The sequence below is a fragment of the Culicoides brevitarsis genome, chromosome 2 (genome assembly GCF_036172545.1).
Source record: "Culicoides brevitarsis isolate CSIRO-B50_1 chromosome 2, AGI_CSIRO_Cbre_v1, whole genome shotgun sequence".
Classification (NCBI taxonomy): Eukaryota; Metazoa; Arthropoda; class Insecta; order Diptera; family Ceratopogonidae; genus Culicoides; species Culicoides brevitarsis.
The window spans coordinates 12,246,305-12,267,933 of NC_087086.1; the positions used below are offsets into that span (position 1 = coordinate 12,246,305).

Consider the following 21,629-nt stretch of genomic DNA (forward strand, 5'->3'; position numbering starts at 1 on the left):
GAAAAAAATATTTAAAATTTGTTTGAAAATTCCTTGAAAAAATATGGAAAAAGACCAAAAAATGGTAAATTTTGATGAAATTTTTAACTTTTTTTTTGCCCCATTGGATTTTCGGCTTTTGAAATGGAGCAGGGGACAAAAACATAGAAAAAAATTTGGAGCGGCCTAAACAACAAAAAACATAAACGAAAAATGATTTGGAAAAATTTTGAAATTTGGCTTATCAGCAATTCGTATGGCAATTGTGCGATTTATCCTTTTTGTCCTATAATTTAATTTAAAAGCCTTTTTTGTTGATGACTGAAATATTGTTTTAAACATATATTTTATGCTTACCATCCTCAATTTTCCGATCGAGTTTCTAAATAATTTGTTTTAAATTATTCATTTTTAACTTTTTGGATTTCAAAAGTCCAATGGGGCAAAATAAAAAAAAATAAAAGTTAAAAATTTCATCGAAATTGACCGTTTTTTGGTCTTTTTTCACATCCAAGAATTTAAAATTTTTTTCAAAAATTATTTTTTTTTGACAGTTTCATTTGGAGCGGCCTTAAAAATTTTTTTTGTAACAAAACATTAACTTGAAATATTCTGAGAAAAATTTTAAATAATTAAAATTCGTATCAATGTGATACCATAAAATCATCTTTTTGTCCTAAATATTGATTTACGTTGCTTTGGAAAACTTTTAAAATTTTGTCATTTTGTATGAAAAAGTATTTCAAAATTTTTTTTTTATTTTGCAAAAAGTTCGAAAAAAATTTGGATTTTAATTAATTAAAAAAAACACATTTTTAATTTTTTTTTTCTTAACCTTCTTCTAAATTAGAAGTTCTATTCAAAGGATTATTTTTTTTTAATTTAATATTATTCATATATTACTTTTAATCGTTTTTTATTCGCTTCTATTTTATCAACGTTTTTTTTTAAACTTATTACTTTTTAGATATTATATTTTGGGGTAATGACACTTTTTATTTATTAGTATCTCCTTATTCACTTAATTTTTTAGTATTTTCCATTTTAATGGAATTTCTAGCTTGAGTAGTTAAAATAAATTAATGGAGTGGATATCTTACACAAGTCTTGGTCTTGATAAATTAGTACGATACGAAAGAGAGAAAAAGACTAGAAGTTAGTTACTAAAAAAAATATGAGGCTCGGAGTTTTTTTTCAAATAGTGTTTCAAAAAAATGGAATTTGGAAAAGTTTTTGTTTGAGCGCAGAAAAATTAAATATTGCACGAAAAAAACAAGAATTTTCTTAAAAATTAGCATAAATACGATTTGGTTTCTTACGAACTAAGCAATCATCTTGTCATCGATTTTCGAATTTTAATTTCTTTTGAAGAATTTTTTTGATATCTTTTTTTTTTTGGAAAACTTTTAGCAGTACGTTTCGTCAAAAAGTTATAAATGCTGAGAGAAAAAATCTTTTTTAAGATTTTCACATTTAAAAAAAAAACTTTAGGGCACTTTTTGTGCTTTTGCAATTAATTACGTTCTACGTCGTCGTTTGTTGCTACAATATTGAGAATCACATTCTTCGAATTATTGTTGCCGACGGAAGCTTGTGCTCGTTTGAGACGATCCTGAACGCTGAATTGCTTGACAGTCGATTGCGGTGCCGCGGCATTCGGTGCAGCAACTTGCGGATGATGATTGTTCTGTGAATTATTACTTTGTGGACTAGATTTTTGTGGTTGATGGCGATTAAAGTTGTTGTTGTTGCCATTGCGTTTCTCCTTGTTGAACGGACGACGATCTCCGCCCGACGACGGTTTATTGTGCTGATTTCCGCCTCGATGTATCTCAGGATTTGCGGCTCTGCCTCCAAAGTGCTCCATTTCGGGCTCGATACCCTGAAATTGCGTTTTTGTGATTTGACGCGGTCCAACTCTGCCGCTGCCAATCATCGGGGTTTGCGATAAACGAACACTTTTGTAGTCGCCGTCTTTTGACACGGAAACCGTGAGATTGCTAAAGTCTTGTGCGAAAACGTCGGGCGCGAATTGCTGTGATGGCGATAGGGGAACGTCGCTCATTTCGTGCATTTGTGGCGACTTGGGAGATTTCTTGTGACGCCCGACGATTTGACGACCTCCTTGTTGCGGTTGCTGCTGCTGCTGCAGCGGAGACGTTTGTTGATAATTTCCAGTTGCTTGATGTGACGAGGGATGCGGAGGTGTTTGAGGTTTCTTCTCGAAACTTCCGCGTTTCTCCCCATTTTGCTTGCGTTCCTGCTTCGGAGGCTTTTCTTGCGACGGTTGTTGCGGTTTTGGCTTATCGCCGCGTTCCTCATCCGCCAAAAAGGACTTTGGATCTTGCGGAATGTCGGTAAATCGACTTCCACGACTGTTCGTGGGCTGCTTCGATTGCTCACGTCGTTGCTGTAATTCTAATTTGGCAGCTGCAAAAAAAAAATTAAAAACTTTCATCAATCACACCAACACACGAAATCAATCAGTGCGGAGTAGGTGTCATACCTTTTTCAGCCTCTAGCTTGTCAGCAGGCACGTCATATGTGAAATCCAGCTTGTCGTATTTGTGACCTTTGGGCCAATCGTCATCAGATGCTTTACAATCCACTAAAGCTCCCTGGACTTTGGCGAGAAGTTTGTCACGCTCCGTTTCCTGATGTTTTTTCTCAATTTCCTACAAGAAAAAAACAACAACAACAATTAGGTAACTTTCTTTCATTTTTCAGAAAATTTCTTACTTCATTTTTCTTCCGGATCCGTTCAAGGCGCTCTTCGAGACTCTCCTTCTTCATTGAAGCCATCCCTTTCGAATTCGCGAGTTTTCACTTAAAATATCACAAAATTTCAGTCCACAAGTTTTTTTACTCCTTAAATTGGTGTCACTTTTGATGAATTTCTCTTTTGTGACATCCGAGAGAGGCGATGCCAGAAAGTGATATCGTTGAAAATTCGCGCGTTGTGTAGTGCAAAAGGTGCTTTAGAACAACATCAAACGTGGAAAGGGGGCTCAATTTAAGGCTCAAATACAAAAAAATAACACCGAGCGAGCGATGAAAGTGATTTCTGACTCAACTCTAAACGTCTCACTGCGTGTCAAATGCATTTTATCAATTTCATTCGTCTCAAACAGCCCAGTACGTTAAGGGAGCACGCATGTAACTTATTTGAATGTTGAACGTAAGGTTTTTAAGTCAAGTAAGTATCAATAGATAAAGTATGATTTTTTTTTTCAATTAATTTTAGAACAACAAAGACGAAATTGAGACACTTTGAAGAAGGCAGAATGATTTTTTTTGGGCTAAGAGATTCAGATATAGTAAGGTAAGTGAGCAATAAAAATTGGTAATAATTTTTTTTAGCGATCTCATCATCTACAAGAAAATAAATAATCACATGAATCTAGGAGCAAAATAAGATAGAAAGATGTTATCAGGAAACATGAAGTTTTTCTTCGAGTCTACGTTGCAATTTACAAGTTGATAAAAACTTCTTGAAGTTAAAAACTGATATTTAAATTCAATTGAGATGTGGCAAAAAAAATTTCAATTTCAAAACTGAATCATTAATCGACCAAGAAACGAATTAAATGATAAGAAAAATTCTTAAGCATTTTTTTTGATGCATTTGGATTAACATAACAGTTATCGCCGAACGCCCAAGAAACATCTTTTCATTTTCTTGAGCATGTAGTTCATTCTAAATTGGCATCGTATTAATTGCGCAATGTTTGTGATTCACCAATTGAAAGAGCAACAACATAAATCGTAATAGAAGCCAATTAACTTTCATTTGATCTCTGCAATTCAAGGAAATTAAAAAAGAAACAATCAAGAATAAATTATAATGCTAATGCTGTATGACACCTAAATGTGTCACAATAACCAATGATTTCGAAGACGTGATCGACAGGACCCGGTTATGTGTGCCCTTTATACAAATGAATTGATTTAATTTTTCAATTGTAAACTCTGCATTAGTTTAGTATCGTGTCAGTCAACGAATATATAGATAATTTAGTAACTAAATTCATCCTTAGTTTATCTCATTATGAAAGACAAAATCATATTTAAACACAACATTTATTGCGTAATGAACGTAACTTGACTTAAGACCCTTACGTTCATACGAAAAACGTAACACGGTTAACCCGTCAAAAGTCGACCCAGTGTAAAAATGTGCAAAATTCACAACACCATGACAGGTACGCGCAGTACGTTTGTTGATAAATAAAGAAAAATACACACACAGAATAGACGAGCTCTGAAAAAAAGAGCCTAATTTTCTTGTAATTTTCCTCAAAAATCCGCGAGTTTTTAGTGCAAAAATATCCGTAAATTGTGATAAAATATTGCAGTATTATGTGCAATTAAAAACGTCGTGTATAAAAAGTGAGTAAAGCCACAAAAATTGCGTAAAATACGTTTTGTGTACCATTTCATGGCCATTTTCCTCTTTATCGATTTGTTATTGTTATTTTTTTTCGACCACCAAAAACTACGGGCCAGCTGCGAAGCCAAGCACGCAACTCCCGAGCTCCGCAGGACGAAAGAGAAATCAAAAAAGTGTGCAACAAATTATTAGAAAATCTATTTATGGACACCCAAAATTTGGCATTCCCTGACAAAGAAATGATGATTTTCTTTCTTTTTTTTTTCTTCGACATCGTCTGCTCATACAAAACAACAGCTCGCAGTTTCTGTGTGTGTGTGTGTGTGTGTATATGCGAAATTCGTGTATGGACGACGTTCGACGGGGATTTGAGTGTGTTGATGGTTCATTCAGGAACGAAATTGAAAAAAATAATAATAATACTACGTAATTCTATCAAGCAAGCGAATACATATAAATACAGCTGTTTAGCTGCTGCTCTGCTGTGTGGCAGTGTTATTCAGGCGAAAATACGTTGAAATGTTTTGCGTTTTGATTTGCTTGTTGTCACGGCTGTTGATTCATCGACGCTTATTGCGCCTTCAGTGATCATCAATGAAGGCAAAAAACAACAACAACAACAAAGGGGACTGGTGAGGAAAATATTTGCATTCAAGGAAGCGATATGTGACGATGCGAACAACAACAACGTACTGCGTCATGTCTGAGGGCATGGCAAGTAAACAAGAATTTTTATCTTTCAGAGGTGAAAAAACAACAAATACTTCAACCACAACAAGTTTTTCGTAGAAAAACGTCTCAAAAACCCAATTTAACTTAACAAATTTTGAAAAGTTAGATAACTCAGTGACCAAAAATGTCGAGATTTTGCCAAAAAATCATTAAAAATAAATAAATTTCTTATAAATTTGTTCTTGGTAAAGCTAAGACCTCTATTTTTACACACAATTTGCATGAAATAGGACTCTAAAATGTGCAAAATGTAAAATTTATTCAAAATCTACAGAGTTGTCGTCAACATTTAACAATTTCTTTAAAACAAAATTCGAATTTTGTATGAAATAGTCCCAAAATTATTAAAAAATTGAGATTTTATAAGACAATTTTTCATAAAAGAGATAAATTTTTATCAGAAAAATTCATTGAAATTGAACAAAAAAAAAAAAAAATATGTAACTTTTTGAACAAAGTTTAATTTTATTTTTGAAATTTAAGATTTTTTATAATTTTACAACTAATTTATTTAATTTTTTTAATAAAAAAAATCTAATTTTGCATAAAAAAATTTAAAAAATTCACTCAAAAAGAGTAAAAAATTAGATAAAAATTCATCATAAAATTACAAAAATTTTTAAATATATAGAAACTTGTTCCATACAAGATCTCAATATTAATTTTTAATATAAAAAATGCTTTAAAAAGACTTTTTTCATCAAAAAATTCAAAAATTAATCAAAAAATTTAACTTTTCAGCGTAAAAATCTTTACCGACTTGTTGAACGCCATGTTGCCCGAGGTCAAGAAAAATTTTTCTTCAAAAAACATAAAAAAAAACCTTCAATCAATTAAAATTTCGCCATTAATCGCAATCGCCAGAATGAATAACTCTTGACAGTTGCAAAAGTGTGTGGCGCACATACGAGACAACGAAGCGTCGAGAGTGAAGTCAAATCTGTTACAGAGCGTATGACTAAACAACAACAAAAAGCTTGCACAAACACACTCATGCCCCGTTATTTGAGTGAACAAAGAACCAAAAGGCTCAAGTGTTGTCTAGTATTTTTTTTTTCGTATTCATTAGCTTCGTTGTCGTAGATTCACTTGCACCCAACTACACAGAAAATGTGCATGGATGCATGATAATAACAACAAACAACAATGCGAGCGTCGAAATTTTCACTGCGATGACGTAAAAAATTCGTATTAGACACGATAATTTTCAATACCTTATTATTATTTATTTATAAACTCTAATTGGCAAAGATATTTCTTCGGAAATGTTTAAAGTAATTTACAATATTTTAGCTTGTCATGACATTGAACAGCTTTTTTTTTCGTGTGCGCGAAGATGTCGAGCAAGAAACCTGTTTTGTTACACTTTTTTCGGGGCATTTCACCGCGTTTTACGCGATAAGCTGACGAAATTTCGATTTTCTAGTTCGTCATCCGTCACTGACGAGCACTATTACTATCACGTCGCATCTCGTACGTCGATTTGTTGTTTTTACAGAAAAAAAAACGAAACGCTGAATGAGCTTGTGTGAGCGATTTGCGTCGTTCGCGTCTTTTTCGTCGTCAGCGACAACGTCGTAGTGTCTTGAACTCTCAAGGTGGATAATCTCACGTTGTCGTTGGATGGGTGCTAAATTTTTAGTCCTCTTATCGCTTTTGTTTGCGTAAGTTTAATGAACTTTTTGTCATGTTTTTTTTTTGTTCTGAGTCGCGTATTCAACCGTAGAGCGGTGTAGCGAGACAAATGCAGAAGAAAAGAATTTGCAAGTTGTTCTTACCTGTGGTCGACGACTGTCAGTCTATTCATGTTGGCTTGAGTTTTTTTTTTTTTCAAGTAAAGGTGAGACAAACAAACAAACGAACAAGTGCACAAAAGGTGATTGAAATGCTAATATGTTGATGGTCAAGTAGTGACAACAAAAAAAATGTTTTTTTTTCAGTCGCAAATTTTTGAGCCACTTGTTTAATGGGAAAAGTTTGAATGCAGTTTGATGAACTGGAAAAGTTTGGCAAAGTGCAATTTTGTGAGAAAATTTACCAATTTCTTTCAAAATTTAATTTTTTTTTATATTTTTTTAATTTTAATTTTTTTTTTACTTTTAAAAGATTTTTTTGATAAAAATCTAATTTTTTTTATTTATTTATTTTTATTTTTTTGATTAACTCTGGTTGAGTTTTAAGTTTTTTTTATTAATTTTTCCCAAAATGTATGTTTTAAAAATTTTTTGAAAGAATCTTATAAAAAATTATTTTTTTTTATTTTTCCGAATATTAGACCTTTTATTTAAAAAATCAGTTTCAAGCCATTTTGAGCTTTGAAAATAATTTTAAAATCTAAACTTCTGTATTTAAAATTTAATTTAAAAATTTTTAAAAATAATTTATATTATTTTCTTTATATAATTTTTTCTTAATCAATAAAATTAAATTTATTTAATTTAATTTGTTTTGAATTTTTTTATTTAATTCAAAATTTTGATGTTAAAATATGAACAATTTTACTAGAAATGGTCAATTTTCTGAAAAAATCGCATTAACTCAAAGTATTTTTAATAACAAATTTTACATAATCTAAATTTTTATTTTTTTTTTGTTTAAATTAAAATTAAATATTAAAAAATTATAAAAAAAAATTAATTAATTAAACTTTAATGAATAATTTAGGCCGCTCCAAATGAAACTCAATAGTTTTGTCCAAAATTTTTGAAATAAAAATGGGGGGGGGCAAAAAAAATAAAAAATTTTGAAATACTTTTTTTCATACAAAATACCAAATTTTTTAAAAATTTTTGATCGTTAATAAATATTATTGTTGTTTTGAGTTTTTTACATTGATATTTGTGTATTAAAAATTGATTTAAAACAAAATTAATTAAAATTGAAAAAAAAATTAATATCATAAAAATAACTGTCAAATTTTTTTTGAAAAAAAAAATTCAATAATTTTTATAAAAATTATTTTTTTATAAAATTTTATGTTGAATACGATTTTTAATACAAAAGTTACTAAAAATTGAAAAATTTTCTTGAAAATTTTTTAAAAAATTATAAAAATTGACCAAAAATCGGTAATTTTTGATAAAATTTTTAACTTTTTTTTATTTTAAATTTTCGAAAATTAAATGGGGCATCGGACAAAACTTTTGAGTTTCATTTGGAGCGGCCTTAATTTCAAAAAATAAAAATTATTTTGAAGCCTCTCAGAAAAAAAAATTCGGTAATTTTTTTACAGTTTAAGAGCAAATTTAGTAAATGTTTCTTATATTTTAATCAAAAGAGTCAAAAAATTTATTTTTTTAAATATTTTATTTTATTTTTTAAAGAAAAAATTTTGAAATTTAGTAAAAAATTCAATAAAAATATTTAAAAAAAAATATTTTAAAAAATATTTAGGAACGAAAATTCATCAAAAATATTTTTTATAACTTCCTGAAATTTTTTTCCAAAAACCGTCTCTAATCTTATCAAATTTCTACCCTAACTCATAAAAAATACTAAATAATTATCTCAACTCCACTAATCGGTCATTCCCATCATCAACAAAATTTTTTTCTGTTGATATTTTTTTGACACTATTCCGCTAAGTAGGTAATTTATCAACTTTACAACCTTGTTATCGAAAATAATATTTTTTTTGTATCATTTCCCCTAAGCCAATTTCATAACATTCCATTATCTTTCTACTAAATATCCAGAAATTAAAGAAAAAAAAAATCGCGAGAACAAGAACGTCATTTTTAATCATGTCCGTACACGAAAACTCGCGATTGCTGCACTGAAACCAAACACTACTTCGCTCGTTCACTCGTTCAAAGCGATTCCTAACAACGAATCCGACTATTTATTTAGTATCAAAACATCGAAGAGTGAACACAACTGCCTGCTTCGAACTTTATTTTATTTTATTTTTTTTTGTATTTATTCATCGCACGTCGAAGAGAGACGGTTCATTAAAAAATTATTATTTAAATATTTTTGTGATAAAAAATCGAGTGTTTTAAAAAAAAAAAAAAAACCAGAACAACATTTAAAAATAAAAATCCATAAAAATAAAAATGGGATAAGGTTGCCATGAGAAACGACGACGACGAGGTAAAGGACCTGAAACAACACCCCGAATGACGTCGCTCGTGATATTTTTGACTAAAAAAAAAAATAAATATTGGAATTCATAAAAAAATAAAAACAAAAATATCTCCGCACTAACACAATCTTCGCGACCTTCGAATCAATAAGCGAGCGTGTGTGAGTGAGTTTGAGAGTAAATGTTCCATCGCGCACAACGCTATACTTCCGTGTATGATTTAAAGTGCTTAGAATAAAATTAGGTGAAGTGACGACTATTTCGGGCTTATGTATGTTTCGAAAAAAAAATACGACGCGACACACATCCATATAAATGTAAAAATTGGAACAGCTGAACAGAATTTTAATTTTTTTTCGTCTTTTTTTTGCAGGTAAACAACTCTCAAGCTCTCCAGACAACAAACAACAAACAAAAGCGTTAAATAATCCACAATTTTTGTAAAAACAAACCGAGAGAGGCTTAACTATTTTTGTTACAACACACCATTATTATTTACAAAAGTGAATGAAACAACAACGCAATTCTCATCAGTCACTAGAAAATAATTTTAGTAATAAAAAAGAAAAAAAAAGTGCAACACTCATTATTTATTATTACATTACTAAATAGATGTGTCGTAGTTAATAAATTTAATAATAATTTAAATAAAATAAAGAATTAAACGGGAATTGAGAGTCGAGGCAACAACAACGACGAAATTTCAATTCAACGAATAAAGCGCAATAATTGCTAAAAGTGATAATAAAAAAAAACTGAATGAATAAAAAACACAAGAAAACGCTAGAAAATTAAGGAAAAAAATATCAGAAAATTCAGACCGGCAACGGAGACACAGACACGCAAAAGCAACAACAATGTTGTATGTTTTTCACGTGGACAGCGGTCGCATGTTGACCTTTGATATGAACATTGCGGTTGAAAGGTATGTATTTATATTTTTTTTTTTGTCAGTCTATTAGCACCGTCTCACAGTCTGACATTTTTATTATCTACCCCGATTTTTTTTTTTTATTTTGGTGATTAGTCTTATCAATATTTTTATTTATTTATTTTTTTTTTTTGGAAATGAGTAATTTTTTCCGTCATCGAAGTCTCTAGTTGAAGTTTGTTTTGAATAAATTTCGAAAAAATGGGTCAGAAACAAAGAAAGAAACGTGAATCATCGGGAAAATTGTAATTGTTCGACGACGCGTAAAATAAATTAAAAAAAGGAAGACATCGCGTGGTGTCAAGTGCTAGGTGACGGGGATTAATTGGCAGTGAATCATTTTTTTAAACAGACTTAGTGAAATAATATGAGAAGATGTGGAAGAAATTTTGAGGTTGATGACTTTTGTGAGATGAAAATTTTGTTTACGATTTTTTTTTGTTTTTGAAAATTTTTATTGTTTTCGTTTAATATTTTTAATTCAAATAATTCTTAAAAAATATTTACTTTTATTCGTTATTTGCTTTGAAATATTTATGTATGTGAAATTTGTAACGCAATAACTCAAGTTCTGTTTCAAAAATATTTTTAAAAATTTTTATAGTTTGTTAGCCAAGTACAGAGAAGGTTTTTGAAAAGAAAATTTTAGATAAATTTTTCAGAGAAAAATAAAAAAAAAAATATTTAATTTTTTTTTACTAATTTTTTGACGTTTTTGAACGTTAAATGTTGATTATTCATATTAAATTAATTTTTGTTTTCACTATTTCAAGGTTTTAAGTTAAAATTGAAATAAAATTTTACTAAATAAAAATTTAAGAAAAAATAAAAAATTTGGTCACGTGACTCAAAAATTTTTTCATCTAAAAATGTGTTTTTAAAGCAAGTTAAGTTTATATTTAATATGATTTTTATCGTTTTTCAATCAAAAATTACCAAAAAATGTCAAAAATTTTCCTTTTTTCTAATTATTTTTATTTTTCCCCCTGAATTTTTTAAATTTTAAATTAATTTTTTTTTTTAATTTTTAAATTAAATTTAATGTCCTGTATTTATTGCATAAACTTAGGTGTTAATTTCTAATTTTGAAAACGAAAAAAAATTTTGTTGGGTAGAACGAAGTATACGGGTCCGCTAATTTTTAGAAAAATATCGTAAAAAGTATTTTTAAGAGTCATTAAAACTTAACGGTCCTTATATTGGTCAAAAAATTTAATTTTTTGGGAAAAATTTTTAATAAGTGATTTGCATTAAAATATTTTTATACAACCTTTTCTCTCATTTGTGACCTCACTATTACGGAATCTTTTGATCTAAAATCCACACAAAAAAAGTGTTTAAATAAATCTAAAAAATTTTTTTAGGAAATTTTATAATTTTATAAAATTTTGGCAAAAAAAAATTTTTTTTGTTCAAAAATTATTAAAATATTAATTTTGTTAAAAAAAAATGCATAAATTTTGATCATTTTACTTTCGAGAAATGAAAATCTCGGAAAAACGACATTTCTGGGTTTTTAATAAATTTTGAAATATTTTGACCTAAAAGCGATCTAAACGAAAAAATAATAAAAATTCTTTGATTTTGTGACTTTATAGACTTTTTTGAACGAATTTTGTCATTCTTAAAATATAAATTTTCCATTATATCAAAAATATTTGTATATTCATGCATGCTTGTTCAACCTAATAAATATTTTAATGTAAACAATTGTGGAGAAAACTCATACTCGCAAGTCATTTTTGTTCAATTTTTTATAAATTTTTAACTTTTTGTTCCCTTTTTCATAATTTTAATATGAGTCTAATTAAACCTCACTCATTTTTGACTATTTTTCGTCTAAGTTCAAAGTCAATAAACTCAATTTTGAACAAAAATTCATATAAAATTCGAAGAAATCATTTGCCACCGATCACTTTTGCTGCACTAAAATTCCCCTCGTGCACTAATAAATAATTAACTATGCAAAATTTTGCTCAATTGCGAGACCTTGAAGCAACTGTCTAGCGTGTGTCGCGCAACAAAGTTAGCGAATTCCCCATCTTATCATCCTCACGCGCTCTTTTCCTCTTCGAAACTATTTGCGTCGCATCAGCCACTCGACGAGTGTTTACTTTGAATATTCGGACCTACATTGTTTTTGTTTATTAGTCTCTTCATAAAATGGGTTAGACGACGACGTCAAAAAAAAGCGTGAAATAAGCACAATTTATATTGCACATCGATTAAAAACTGATAATAAGTCGATTTTTATGACGTCGCTTGTCGCGTATCAATTTTACAGCGCCTAATCTAGGTCAGGATGATTTTGTCTACAGAGTGCGAAGTAATTAAATAAGATTATCATTTCATGTAATCAGAGGGTGATTCTCAGTCCAGATGCGCGTTCCATTTAAATATTTTTCCTTCGATCGATAAAAATTTTGTAATTGTGACGCATTATATTCTAATTGTTTAATTTATTGTATTAAATATTTATAAATTGACTGAACGAAACCAAACCAAGTCCGGTGTCACACATTTATTATGGCACTGTGTCACGCATCTATTTTTGCCGTTTAGCGTCTCTTGTTTGTTTATTTTTACATGTTTCGTCAAACGTCATCAAGCTAAGCCATTGTTGTGGTAGATGATCCATTTTTGAGTAAATAAACATTGTCACTGTTGAGAAATTAAAAAAAAAATAAATTTAATATAAATTGAACAAAATATTTAAATGAAAAATAATTTGACTAATTATTTATAATTGAAAATAAAAAATTATTAAAAATAAATGTTTTAATTATTTTAATTTTATTTTTTTAATATTTTTTTTTTTTTGAATTGATTTTTAAATTTTTTATATTTGTTGAAGTTTAAAATTTTTAATATTTTAATGTAAACAGCTTAATTTTTTATAAATTAATTTTCTCTTAAAATTCGTTCATTTTTAAAAAAAATTTTTTTTTCAAAAAAAATTTTTTTAAAAATTGAAAAATATAATGATTTCAGTTAAATTAAAATAAATTATTTTTTTTTTTGTTTCTTTGTTCAATTTTAAAAATAAATTAATTTATTTAACTTTTGATTTTAATTAAAAAAAAATTTTAGGCCGTTCCAAATTTTTTTCCGAAACAATTTTTTTTCAAATTTGATTTTTTACAAAATGCTAATTTTAACAAATTTTGTCCAAAGAAAAATTTTAAATTTTTTAAGGTATTACATTCAAAAAAAATTTTCAAAATTTCAAGTAAAAATTTTAACAAAAAAATTTCAAATAAAACTAAAATTTTGCGATGATTTTTGTTGAATTAAAAAAAAATTCACGTTAAAATTAATACAAAAATTCTTAAAAATTTAAAATATTTTTAAAAAATTTTGAAAATTTTTTAAAAATAATTAAAATTAAAAAAATTCAATTTTTATTAATTATTATGTTTTTTTCATTTTAAAATTATTTAATTTTGAAATAAAAAAAAAAATAAAAAAAATTTAAATTAAAATTAAATTAAAATAAATTTAGTAATTTATAAAAATGGGAAAACATTAAGCCAAAAATAATAAAATTTTTATAAAACTTTTCTTAACATAATATTAATTCTGAAATCAACATAAACAAAATTAATTTTAATAAATTTCTAATAAATTTGAATTTTCTCTTCCATTTTTTCAGTGTGCAGTACTTGAAGGGCATCATCGAACGACATCATGCGATTCCAGCGAAAGATCAAGTTTTGCTCGTGAGTGGCGGAGAGACTTTACAAAATAATGCCCGTGTGGGGAAATATTCCGCGGGAACAGACACAAATCCAATTTTCCTCTTTTGTAAGACGCTAACAGAATGCAAGAACATCCCGCCATGGCCCAGCATAGATTCAGGTGAGAAATTCAAGCGAAAAAAAAAGAGAAATGAAAAATTTATTTTTGGAGTGAATGTGTGACACAGACAAGCACTACAAATGTTTGTCTTGCATAGACAACGTGCAGTCGTGGCCGAGCGGTTAAGGCGTCTGACTAGAAATCAGATTCCCTCTGGGAGCGTAGGTTCGAATCCTACCGACTGCGGCAGATTTTTTTTTTTCGATTAAATTTTAATGAAAAAAATTTTTTTTTTTCGCAGAAATCGATTTGAAACAACAAGTCGACAAATGCCTAGAGTTACCTGCCACATACAACACCGTGGTAACTCGTGCACAATTGGCACAACAAGTGCACGAAATGGCAAAAGAAGAGTTTCGGATCTGCGAGAATCTCGTGATGGAGCAACATTTGCAGCAGCAGGGATGGTGCGCGGTCGTTGCGAATTTGGAAGACATCACGGTGGATTTTCACGAACGATGTGACGTGTTTTTTCGGGGATTTGACGAGCACTTAGACAAGAGAAATGAACATTTGGATTATCTTAAAAAGTAAAAATTATTTTTTTTTTTTAAAAAATTGAATTTTTAAAAATTTTTGAACTTTTTTTTAGTTTCAACGACGACTTATCCAAACTAGCGAAAATTCCAATTCTGCCGGGATTGTTGCACTGTGCGGAAAACAAGCGTTTTAGTGCGTTTGACGAAGTTTATGACGATGCGGACTTTAACAAGTCGAATAATTCGGATAAAGCTCCGTCGGAACAAGCAACGGAACAAAGCGCCATCGAGGGAACAAGTAGCACGGGCAGCAATAATGAGAAAAGTGTGTCGTCATCGTCGACAAAAAAGGAAGAGGGCAAGGGAATGACTTTGTTGCAATGGATATCGGAGACGGAAAATCAAAGATCACTTCGTTGCATGGCGGAAAATTGTGCCAAAGAGTTGGAGCGGTTCAATGAGAAGAATCGCGATGATCTGAAGTCTGAAATTAAGCTTGCGGTTGATGCAGCTTCAAGGGTAATTTTTGATTTTTTAACATTTTTTAATGAATTTTCATTGTTTTAATGGAATTTTCGCTATTTTTGATCATATTTTAATTTTTAAGTGTCTCGTTCCAGTCAAAAATTATTTTTTTAAATAATTTTTCGAGTAAAATTTAAAAAGTTTTCAATTTAAAAAAATTTTTTTGAATGAAAATCGTATTTTTGCACGATTTTTTAAAACTTTTTTCACAAAATTAATTTAAAAATTATTTTCACGGTTATTTTTAATTCGTTTTTTGATTTTTTTTTAATTTTTGACTTTAATTGTTCACGAAATCTAATTTTTAATAATTTAAAAAAATAAAAATATTAATAAATTTTTAAAAATTGCTAAAATTTTCATAATTTTATAAGAAAAAAAAATATTTAAAATTTTTATTTATTTTTTTTCTTTTTTTAAAAAATAATTTAAGACAAAAAATTTGAAAAATTTTTAAGTAATTTTAATTAATTTTCATTTTTTTCTCTTTTAGGAGGACATGAAAGAAATAAAAGGTCTCGAAGATCGTTTACAAGGTCTCGAGCGCCTCATGTTCGACGCGAAGAAAATCGTGCAAGAGCAAAGTGAGTTGTCGACGGCATTTCATCAGAATCAGATGCGTGCCGCAAACATCGGTGATACATCCATTCTGCCAGATTTGTGTGCCTCCCATAAGGGTCAACTAATGGTGATGCTGCAAAATCATCGACGCCTCTACGACATCCGGCGACGTTGTAGCAAGGCGAAAGACGAGCTCGGTGCCAATTTATTTACGCGCCTCCGGTTCATCAGCAACATCGAGAGTCGCATGTGGCATATTGACAGCTTGCTGCTGTTCTACCACAATTGCTTGAAACGCTTGCAAAAGCATCTGAACATCATCGAACAAATACATCAGGCGCCAACGGTGTATGTGACGGCAGTCAATGAAGTTGTGCGTCGCAAGGAATTTTCAGATGCTTTTTTATCGGTAAGAATTTTTCCTTTAAATCCATTGAAAAATTATAAAAATTATTTTTTTAAATTTTAGTGGGCTTCGAATCTCTCATGCCATCTCCAAACAATCTACAACGACGAGCTTGGGCGTCGACAGGATTTTGCGGCGATCTTTGACGGTCATTTCTTGAGCAGCTTGTTTCCGGGAATGAACGACATGCCGCCTCCATTCGCCACTGAAGCTCCAGTTCCGTTCGATTCTAGTCTCCCAAATTTAACTAGAAATGGTAAAAAAATAATTTTTTAACAAAAATTTCATAAAAATTCACATTTTTTTTGCATTAACAGACATTAGTGAGCTAAAAAACCAACTTCCCGAATATTCGGCAAAATCCAGTTTCTTACAAGAAATGGACAATGTGATACAATTTTTTACAAACAGGTAAGATTTTTGTCATTTTCTCACGTTTTTATCAACTTAAAATGATTTTTTATTCTTTTTTAGTCGAAGCCAACTTAAAATATTTACCTCAGAGGAGAGTAAAGTGATCGTTCAAGGTGATTCGCAAATGTTGAAACGAGCAGGACTTCATTCGCATCTTAAGGAATATGAAAAGTACGTCTCTTTGTCATCTTTTGTGATCAATTAATGATAATTTTTTCGCTTTTTAGGGGTTTTGAGTCTGAAACTGACACAGAAGAGTTCGAAAAAGTAGGTCAAAGTCCTATTGATCGACGTTCTGGGACAGTTAACGTTCAAACGGGATCCAATGCCGCCATTACTGTGCCACCAACTATTAATAAACCAGAATTTCGCAGTGTAACGACCTCCGTGATGGAAGTTCCTCTGCAATCTGTGGAGACAATGACGGAGGTAATTTCAGATTTTTCATAAAAATTTCGATTTGAGATGGTTTTCAGCCTATAAATCAATGAATGTACTTCAAAAAAATTATTTCTTGAACGAGTTTAAATAATTTTGCTCCAAATTTATTTTTAAAAAAAGGAAAAAAAAATTATTAAAAAAAATCTTTTTTTTTCAAAAAAATTTTAAAATTATTTAAAAAAAAATTTATTTAAAAATTTATTTAAATAATTATTTATTTTTTAAAATAATTTTAAATTTTTTAGAAATAATTTTCCAATTTTTAAAAATAATTTTGAAATAATTTTCAAAAAATTTTAAAATTATTTAAAAGTTTATATAAAAAAATATTTATTTAAAAAAAAAATTTAAAAATTTTTAGAAATTTTTTTTTTTAATTTTTTTAAAAAAATTTTCAAATATTTAAAAAAATTATTTTAAATTTTTTTTTTAAATAATTTTAAATTTTTAAATATTTTGTAAAATATTTTAAAAGTCATGAATTTTTTTCTCAAAAAAAATAAAAAAAAAAAATTTTTCATCGAATTTAATTAATTTTTCATTTTTTTTTATTTTAGGAAAGTTACGAATCAACTCAAGCCGAAATCACTCGTCTGAAAAACCTGATCGATGAAATCAAAACTTTCTCGTCCAATTCCATCGCTGCCGTTCGTCGCGAGCTCGAACAAGCCAAAGCCGAGACCAACACGTTCCGTAGCCAAATGTCAAGCGATTGCAAGACGCTCGTGCAAACGTGGCACGCCTTGGAGCAAGAAATGAAAAATCGCGAGCGCGAACTCGTTCAACGTCTCACGGTCGACTTCGAGCTCGAAATGAACGACATTCGCAAAACGCTGAGCACGAAGCAAGACGAAATCCAGATGTTGGCGAACGAAAAGCGCGCCTTGGAGGAAGCTCGCATGGACGAAATTACGCATCAGGAGAACGAAAAAAGTGTGTTACGTGAAGCGGTTGGCAAATTAAACGAGGAAATCGAGCAATTAAAGACTGAATTGGATAAGGCGATTGCAACGAAGGCGGAAGCGATCAAGGAGATCCGCGATACGCACAAAACGGAAATGGATTGTGTGCGGGCACGTCTGAAGCTCATGGCAAGCGTCGATCGATCGCCAAGCGACACGAGTTTGGAGAAAATTGAGCGTCCCGACATGATTGACATCGTGAACCACGAGATGTTTATGGCGCAGTTGCGCGAAGATCTCGACAAGGAACGCGAAAAAGCGGTGCAAGAAGCCGTTGAAGCAGAACGCGCACGAATTCAGACCGAAAGTGGTGGCAGCAACAACTCCACGAACGACACTTACAAACGAATTATCGAAGAAAAGGAATCCCAGATGGATTTGATGCGAGAACATGCGGAAACCTTGCGACGCGAAAACATGAAAATGCGCGATAGGATCCAATCGCTCGCAGATTCCGACATCGATGGCAGTCAAATGTCCATTTTGCGGAACAGGCTCGACAAAATGTTGGAAGAAAAGGAAAAAATCGAGAATGAACTGCGAAAAGTGAAGCAAAAACTCGGAAAAATGCAAAGTGACACGAGTAAACGTACGGCAACGATCGAAAGTTGCGGCGTTGGCGATTTGGTGACAATTGTCTGGAATCCGACGCACGAGCAATTCACAATTGTCCAAGATTCGCAAACTCTGTACTTTTTGCATGCCGAAAGTTATGCGGATTTAGGGCTTGCAGTGCCCGTTCCGCCTGCCACGATGCCTGCTGTGCTCCATACTTTTGGTATCGTCACGAAAAAGGACTATTGTCGGGCTCGCAAGGACGAAAATCGCTACAAAGTCTCCAAAGGCAGTCAATTCTATGTGATAAAAGCAAAACCACGTGTCCCATTTAATAGGCGGGACTCAAATACGACGTCGACAAGTTCGTCGCAGTATCGGTTGTCGGCGCAACTCATCGATTCGTTCGCGCAAACGGATCTCGAGCCGCTTTTCGAGCAAAATGACATGATTGACTCGGGCGTGAGTGAGCAGCAAAAGAGCGTTTACAAAGATCGCACCGGCAGCGTCGATACCGCCGAGGAGCACACCGACGAAATTGACAGTAGCAGTGCTGGAGGCGCTGTTTCGCGTGCTGTTGACGTCCTTGATGAGGTAAGGCTTGAAAAAATAATTTGAAAAAATTTTCGATTTCATAAATTTCGACAAGTTAAGGAAGGAAAGATATTGAATATCGAGAAAAAAAAAATAAAATACGAGAAAAATAATTTTTTTTATGAATTTTTTAAATTAAATAAAATGATAACATTAATTTTTTGAACAATTTTTATCAATTTTTTTTTTTTTGAAAAATAAAAAATATTTTTTTTTTCTGAGTAATAAATAAGTTTAGTAAAAAAAATTACATAAATAAATAAATAAAAAATTTCTTTAAATAAAATTTTAAATTAAACAAAATTTTATTTATAAATAAATTAAAATTAATTTGAAGTCAAATTAAGTTAAATTAAAAAATAATTAAAATTTATTAAAAAAAAATTAAAATTTATTAAAAAATAAGTTCAAAAAAAATCAAAATTTTAGTTAAAGTAATTTTTTAATTTTTTTAAATTTTTTTTTTCAATTCAATTTTGAAAAAAAAAATCTTATAAATTTTACTTAAAAAAATTAATTTTCTCATATTGCTCGATATTCTTCCTTAAAATAAAAATCGAAAATTTCTCGAATTTTGCATGAAGTTTTTTTTTTTTTTGACTAATTTCGCTTTCACTGCACATCATCCTAACCCGAAAAAAAAAATAACAATCATTCACAGACAGACGGCACTTTAGTGCAACTCATGATCGAAAGTGGCGAAATTAGTGCGGCGCAAGTCCAATCGACGACAACTATCGCTGGCGGCAGCAACAGCAGCAGTCGCAAAGGCCTGGATGACGACGACTTGATGGATTCCCTGTCGGACGGTGAATTTCGTTCGCTCGAAAATACAAAACACGAAGAAGAATTATAAAATATGCTACACATTCATTTCCTCTTGTTTATGCCAGAATATCCAACATAACTATTTCTCATCAATTTTTTTTTCATTATCTGAACACCGAAGACGAAATTCACGCTCAAAGCTGCTTTTATTTCTGATTTGCGTAATTTTTAGTACTTTTTAATGATAAAAAAATAATAATATTATTACTAAACTTAAAATTAAATAATAATCGACTGACATATTTGTTATTGAAACATGCATCATCGCCAATGTTGATGACTAAAAAAAAGTGAAAATAATGAAATTTGATTCCTAAAAAAAAATAAATCAAGTAAAAATTGCACTAGATGTAATTCTTAAACAAATAAAAAAAAATCATCATCAATTAACTTCTTTTTCCGCTCGAAACGGCTTTCAAATAATTAAAAAAAAAATATTTAATAATTAAATAAACACAAAAAACGAACATTTAAAATTATTTTTTGTTTCTTTTTTATTTTTTTTTACAGAAATTACTTAATTTTGCTTTGATTCCTTTAATGCAGTCATTTTTCTCGTCTCCAAAGCCCAAGCCCTGATTTGATTTTTTTCCTGCTTTGTAGTGAAATTCTTTAGTTTTATTTGTATTTATTAAAATTATTAATTAAATATAAATTTAATTTAACGCAAAAAATGCTCATCTGTCTTTCAATCAAGAAGATTCAAGAAGAAATCAATGAATTATTAGTAAAAGTTTATCATCAAAATTAAATTGCCTTAAATTTTTTGTCAAAAAATGAAATAATAAAAAATGTACATAAAATAATGATAAAAGAAATAAATTAAAAAAAAATAAAAATTTTAAGTTTAATAGAAAATTTTGCGTTTTTTTTCTCAACGAATCCTTCCAACTCGTTGATACGTTCGAACATAATTTTCGTCCTTGTCGTCGTCAGATTTCAACGGGTAGCTCGCGTACCAATTATACGCTCCGTTATCTTCGATTTGGGAGCCAAACGTTACAAATTTACACTGAATTGCACTTCCAGCTGGATCGATGTTGGATTGTGACAACATTTCGTCGACCATGGGTTCGTTGGTATCCACAGTGCCAATTCCCGAATCTTCTTCTTCTTCGTCGACGTAAATATCGGCGATGGTTTCTTTGCTGCTACTCTCTTTGCTACTTTCACGTCGATTACTGCTGAGAAGAGCTTTTGTTGGAGGCGGCAACGATATTGGCAGATTTCGGACACTTTTGAGACGAGAAGCGTCGAGTTTTGGGTAAAAAGTGATGCAAAAAAGTGATTGGAGATGCAGGAGAATTAACGAGAGAAAAATTAAATTTTTCATTTTTTTAATAAAAAAAATATTTTTTTATGTTTTTTGATTGAAAATTGAAAAAAGACTAACAAAAAATCGTTGTTTGTTGGTTCTTTTATAATTTTTTCAATTTTTTTTCTTTCTTTCTTTGGTAAATTTTAAAAGTCATCATGAAAAAAATTGAATTTTTTCAGAGAAATGTGAAAAAATGTAAAATTTGAGTAAAAATGTGCTACAAATTGAAGCAGAACGAACCAGACTAGACTTTGTGGTTTTAGGTTTTTTAATAGTCATGAACTTCATACTTTAATTTCCTCATTTCTTTCTTTTTGTGTTTGTTTACGATTTTGATCACTTTCTTTTATGTTTATTGATCTTACCTAACTTTTCAGTTAATGACGTCACGTGTTTTAGAGAAAAAAAATTAAAATAATTGAACAAATTTAATATTTTGTATGAGAGACTGAGAAAAAAAATTAAAATAATTTTTAAAACGATAAATTTAAAATTATTTTTTTTTAAATTAATTAAATTAAAATTTTAAATTAAAATTATTTAAATTAATTATTTAAAATTAAAATTAATTC

General features: G+C 29.8%; 2 protein-coding genes and 1 non-coding gene across 6 annotated transcripts; 2 read left to right on the forward strand and 1 right to left on the reverse strand.

The window, feature by feature from the left end:
* Positions 1 to 961: 961 nt before the first annotated feature.
* LOC134831262 (transcription factor mef2A-like) lies at positions 962 to 3,044 on the reverse strand. Its single transcript, XM_063844941.1, has 3 exons — positions 2,719 to 3,044; positions 2,486 to 2,654; positions 962 to 2,409 (listed from the first exon to the last, which is right to left on the reverse strand). Exons 1-3 carry the CDS (start codon positions 2,779 to 2,781, stop codon positions 1,493 to 1,495), a joined length of 1,149 nt encoding a protein of 382 aa, XP_063701011.1. The 5' UTR covers positions 2,782 to 3,044; the 3' UTR covers positions 962 to 1,492.
* Positions 3,045 to 4,215: 1,171 nt separating this feature from the next.
* Positions 4,216 to 20,530, forward strand: LOC134830403 (RB1-inducible coiled-coil protein 1). Of its 4 annotated transcripts, none has more exons than XM_063843872.1 (12): positions 4,216 to 4,368; positions 9,559 to 10,110; positions 13,769 to 13,974; positions 14,216 to 14,504; positions 14,567 to 14,972; positions 15,472 to 15,948; positions 16,009 to 16,201; positions 16,263 to 16,356; positions 16,420 to 16,530; positions 16,587 to 16,788; positions 17,358 to 18,911; positions 19,573 to 20,198. In XM_063843872.1, exons 2-12 carry the CDS (start codon positions 10,043 to 10,045, stop codon positions 19,765 to 19,767), a joined length of 3,795 nt encoding a protein of 1,264 aa, XP_063699942.1. In that variant the 5' UTR covers positions 4,216 to 4,368; positions 9,559 to 10,042; the 3' UTR covers positions 19,768 to 20,198. The 4 variants fall into 4 exon arrangements, with proteins under 4 accessions (XP_063699942.1, XP_063699943.1, XP_063699941.1 ...); XM_063843873.1 differs by lacking the exons at positions 4,216 to 4,368; positions 19,573 to 20,198 and adding exons at positions 8,968 to 9,193; positions 20,250 to 20,530; XM_063843871.1 differs by lacking the exon at positions 4,216 to 4,368 and adding an exon at positions 8,968 to 9,193.
* Positions 14,079 to 14,160, forward strand: Trnas-aga (transfer RNA serine (anticodon AGA)). The gene has a single exon. It is a non-coding gene; the product is annotated as a tRNA-Ser (tRNA).
* Positions 20,531 to 21,629: the final 1,099 nt, after the last annotated feature.

What these genes read in the sequence shown, in the direction of transcription:
- LOC134830403 (XM_063843872.1), top strand. Translation starts at nt 10,043, where the DNA reads ATGTTGTATGTTTTTCACGTGGACAGCGGTCGCATGTTGACCTTTGAT. An exon ending in CGGTTGATGCAGCTTCAAGG is followed by an intron (nt 14,973 to 15,471) that starts GTAATTTTTGAT and finishes TTTCTCTTTTAG; the next exon opens with GAGGACATGAAAGAAATAAA. An exon ending in CTGTTGACGTCCTTGATGAG is followed by an intron (nt 18,912 to 19,572) that starts GTAAGGCTTGAA and finishes AATCATTCACAG; the next exon opens with ACAGACGGCACTTTAGTGCA.
- LOC134831262 (XM_063844941.1), bottom strand. Translation starts at nt 2,781, where the DNA reads ATGGCTTCAATGAAGAAGGAGAGTCTCGAAGAGCGCCTTGAACGGATC. An exon ending in GGATCCGGAAGAAAAATGAA is followed by an intron (nt 2,655 to 2,718) that starts GTAAGAAATTTT and finishes TTTTTCTTGTAG; the next exon opens with GAAATTGAGAAAAAACATCA. An exon ending in CAAGCTAGAGGCTGAAAAAG is followed by an intron (nt 2,410 to 2,485) that starts GTATGACACCTA and finishes TTTTTTTTGCAG; the next exon opens with CTGCCAAATTAGAATTACAG.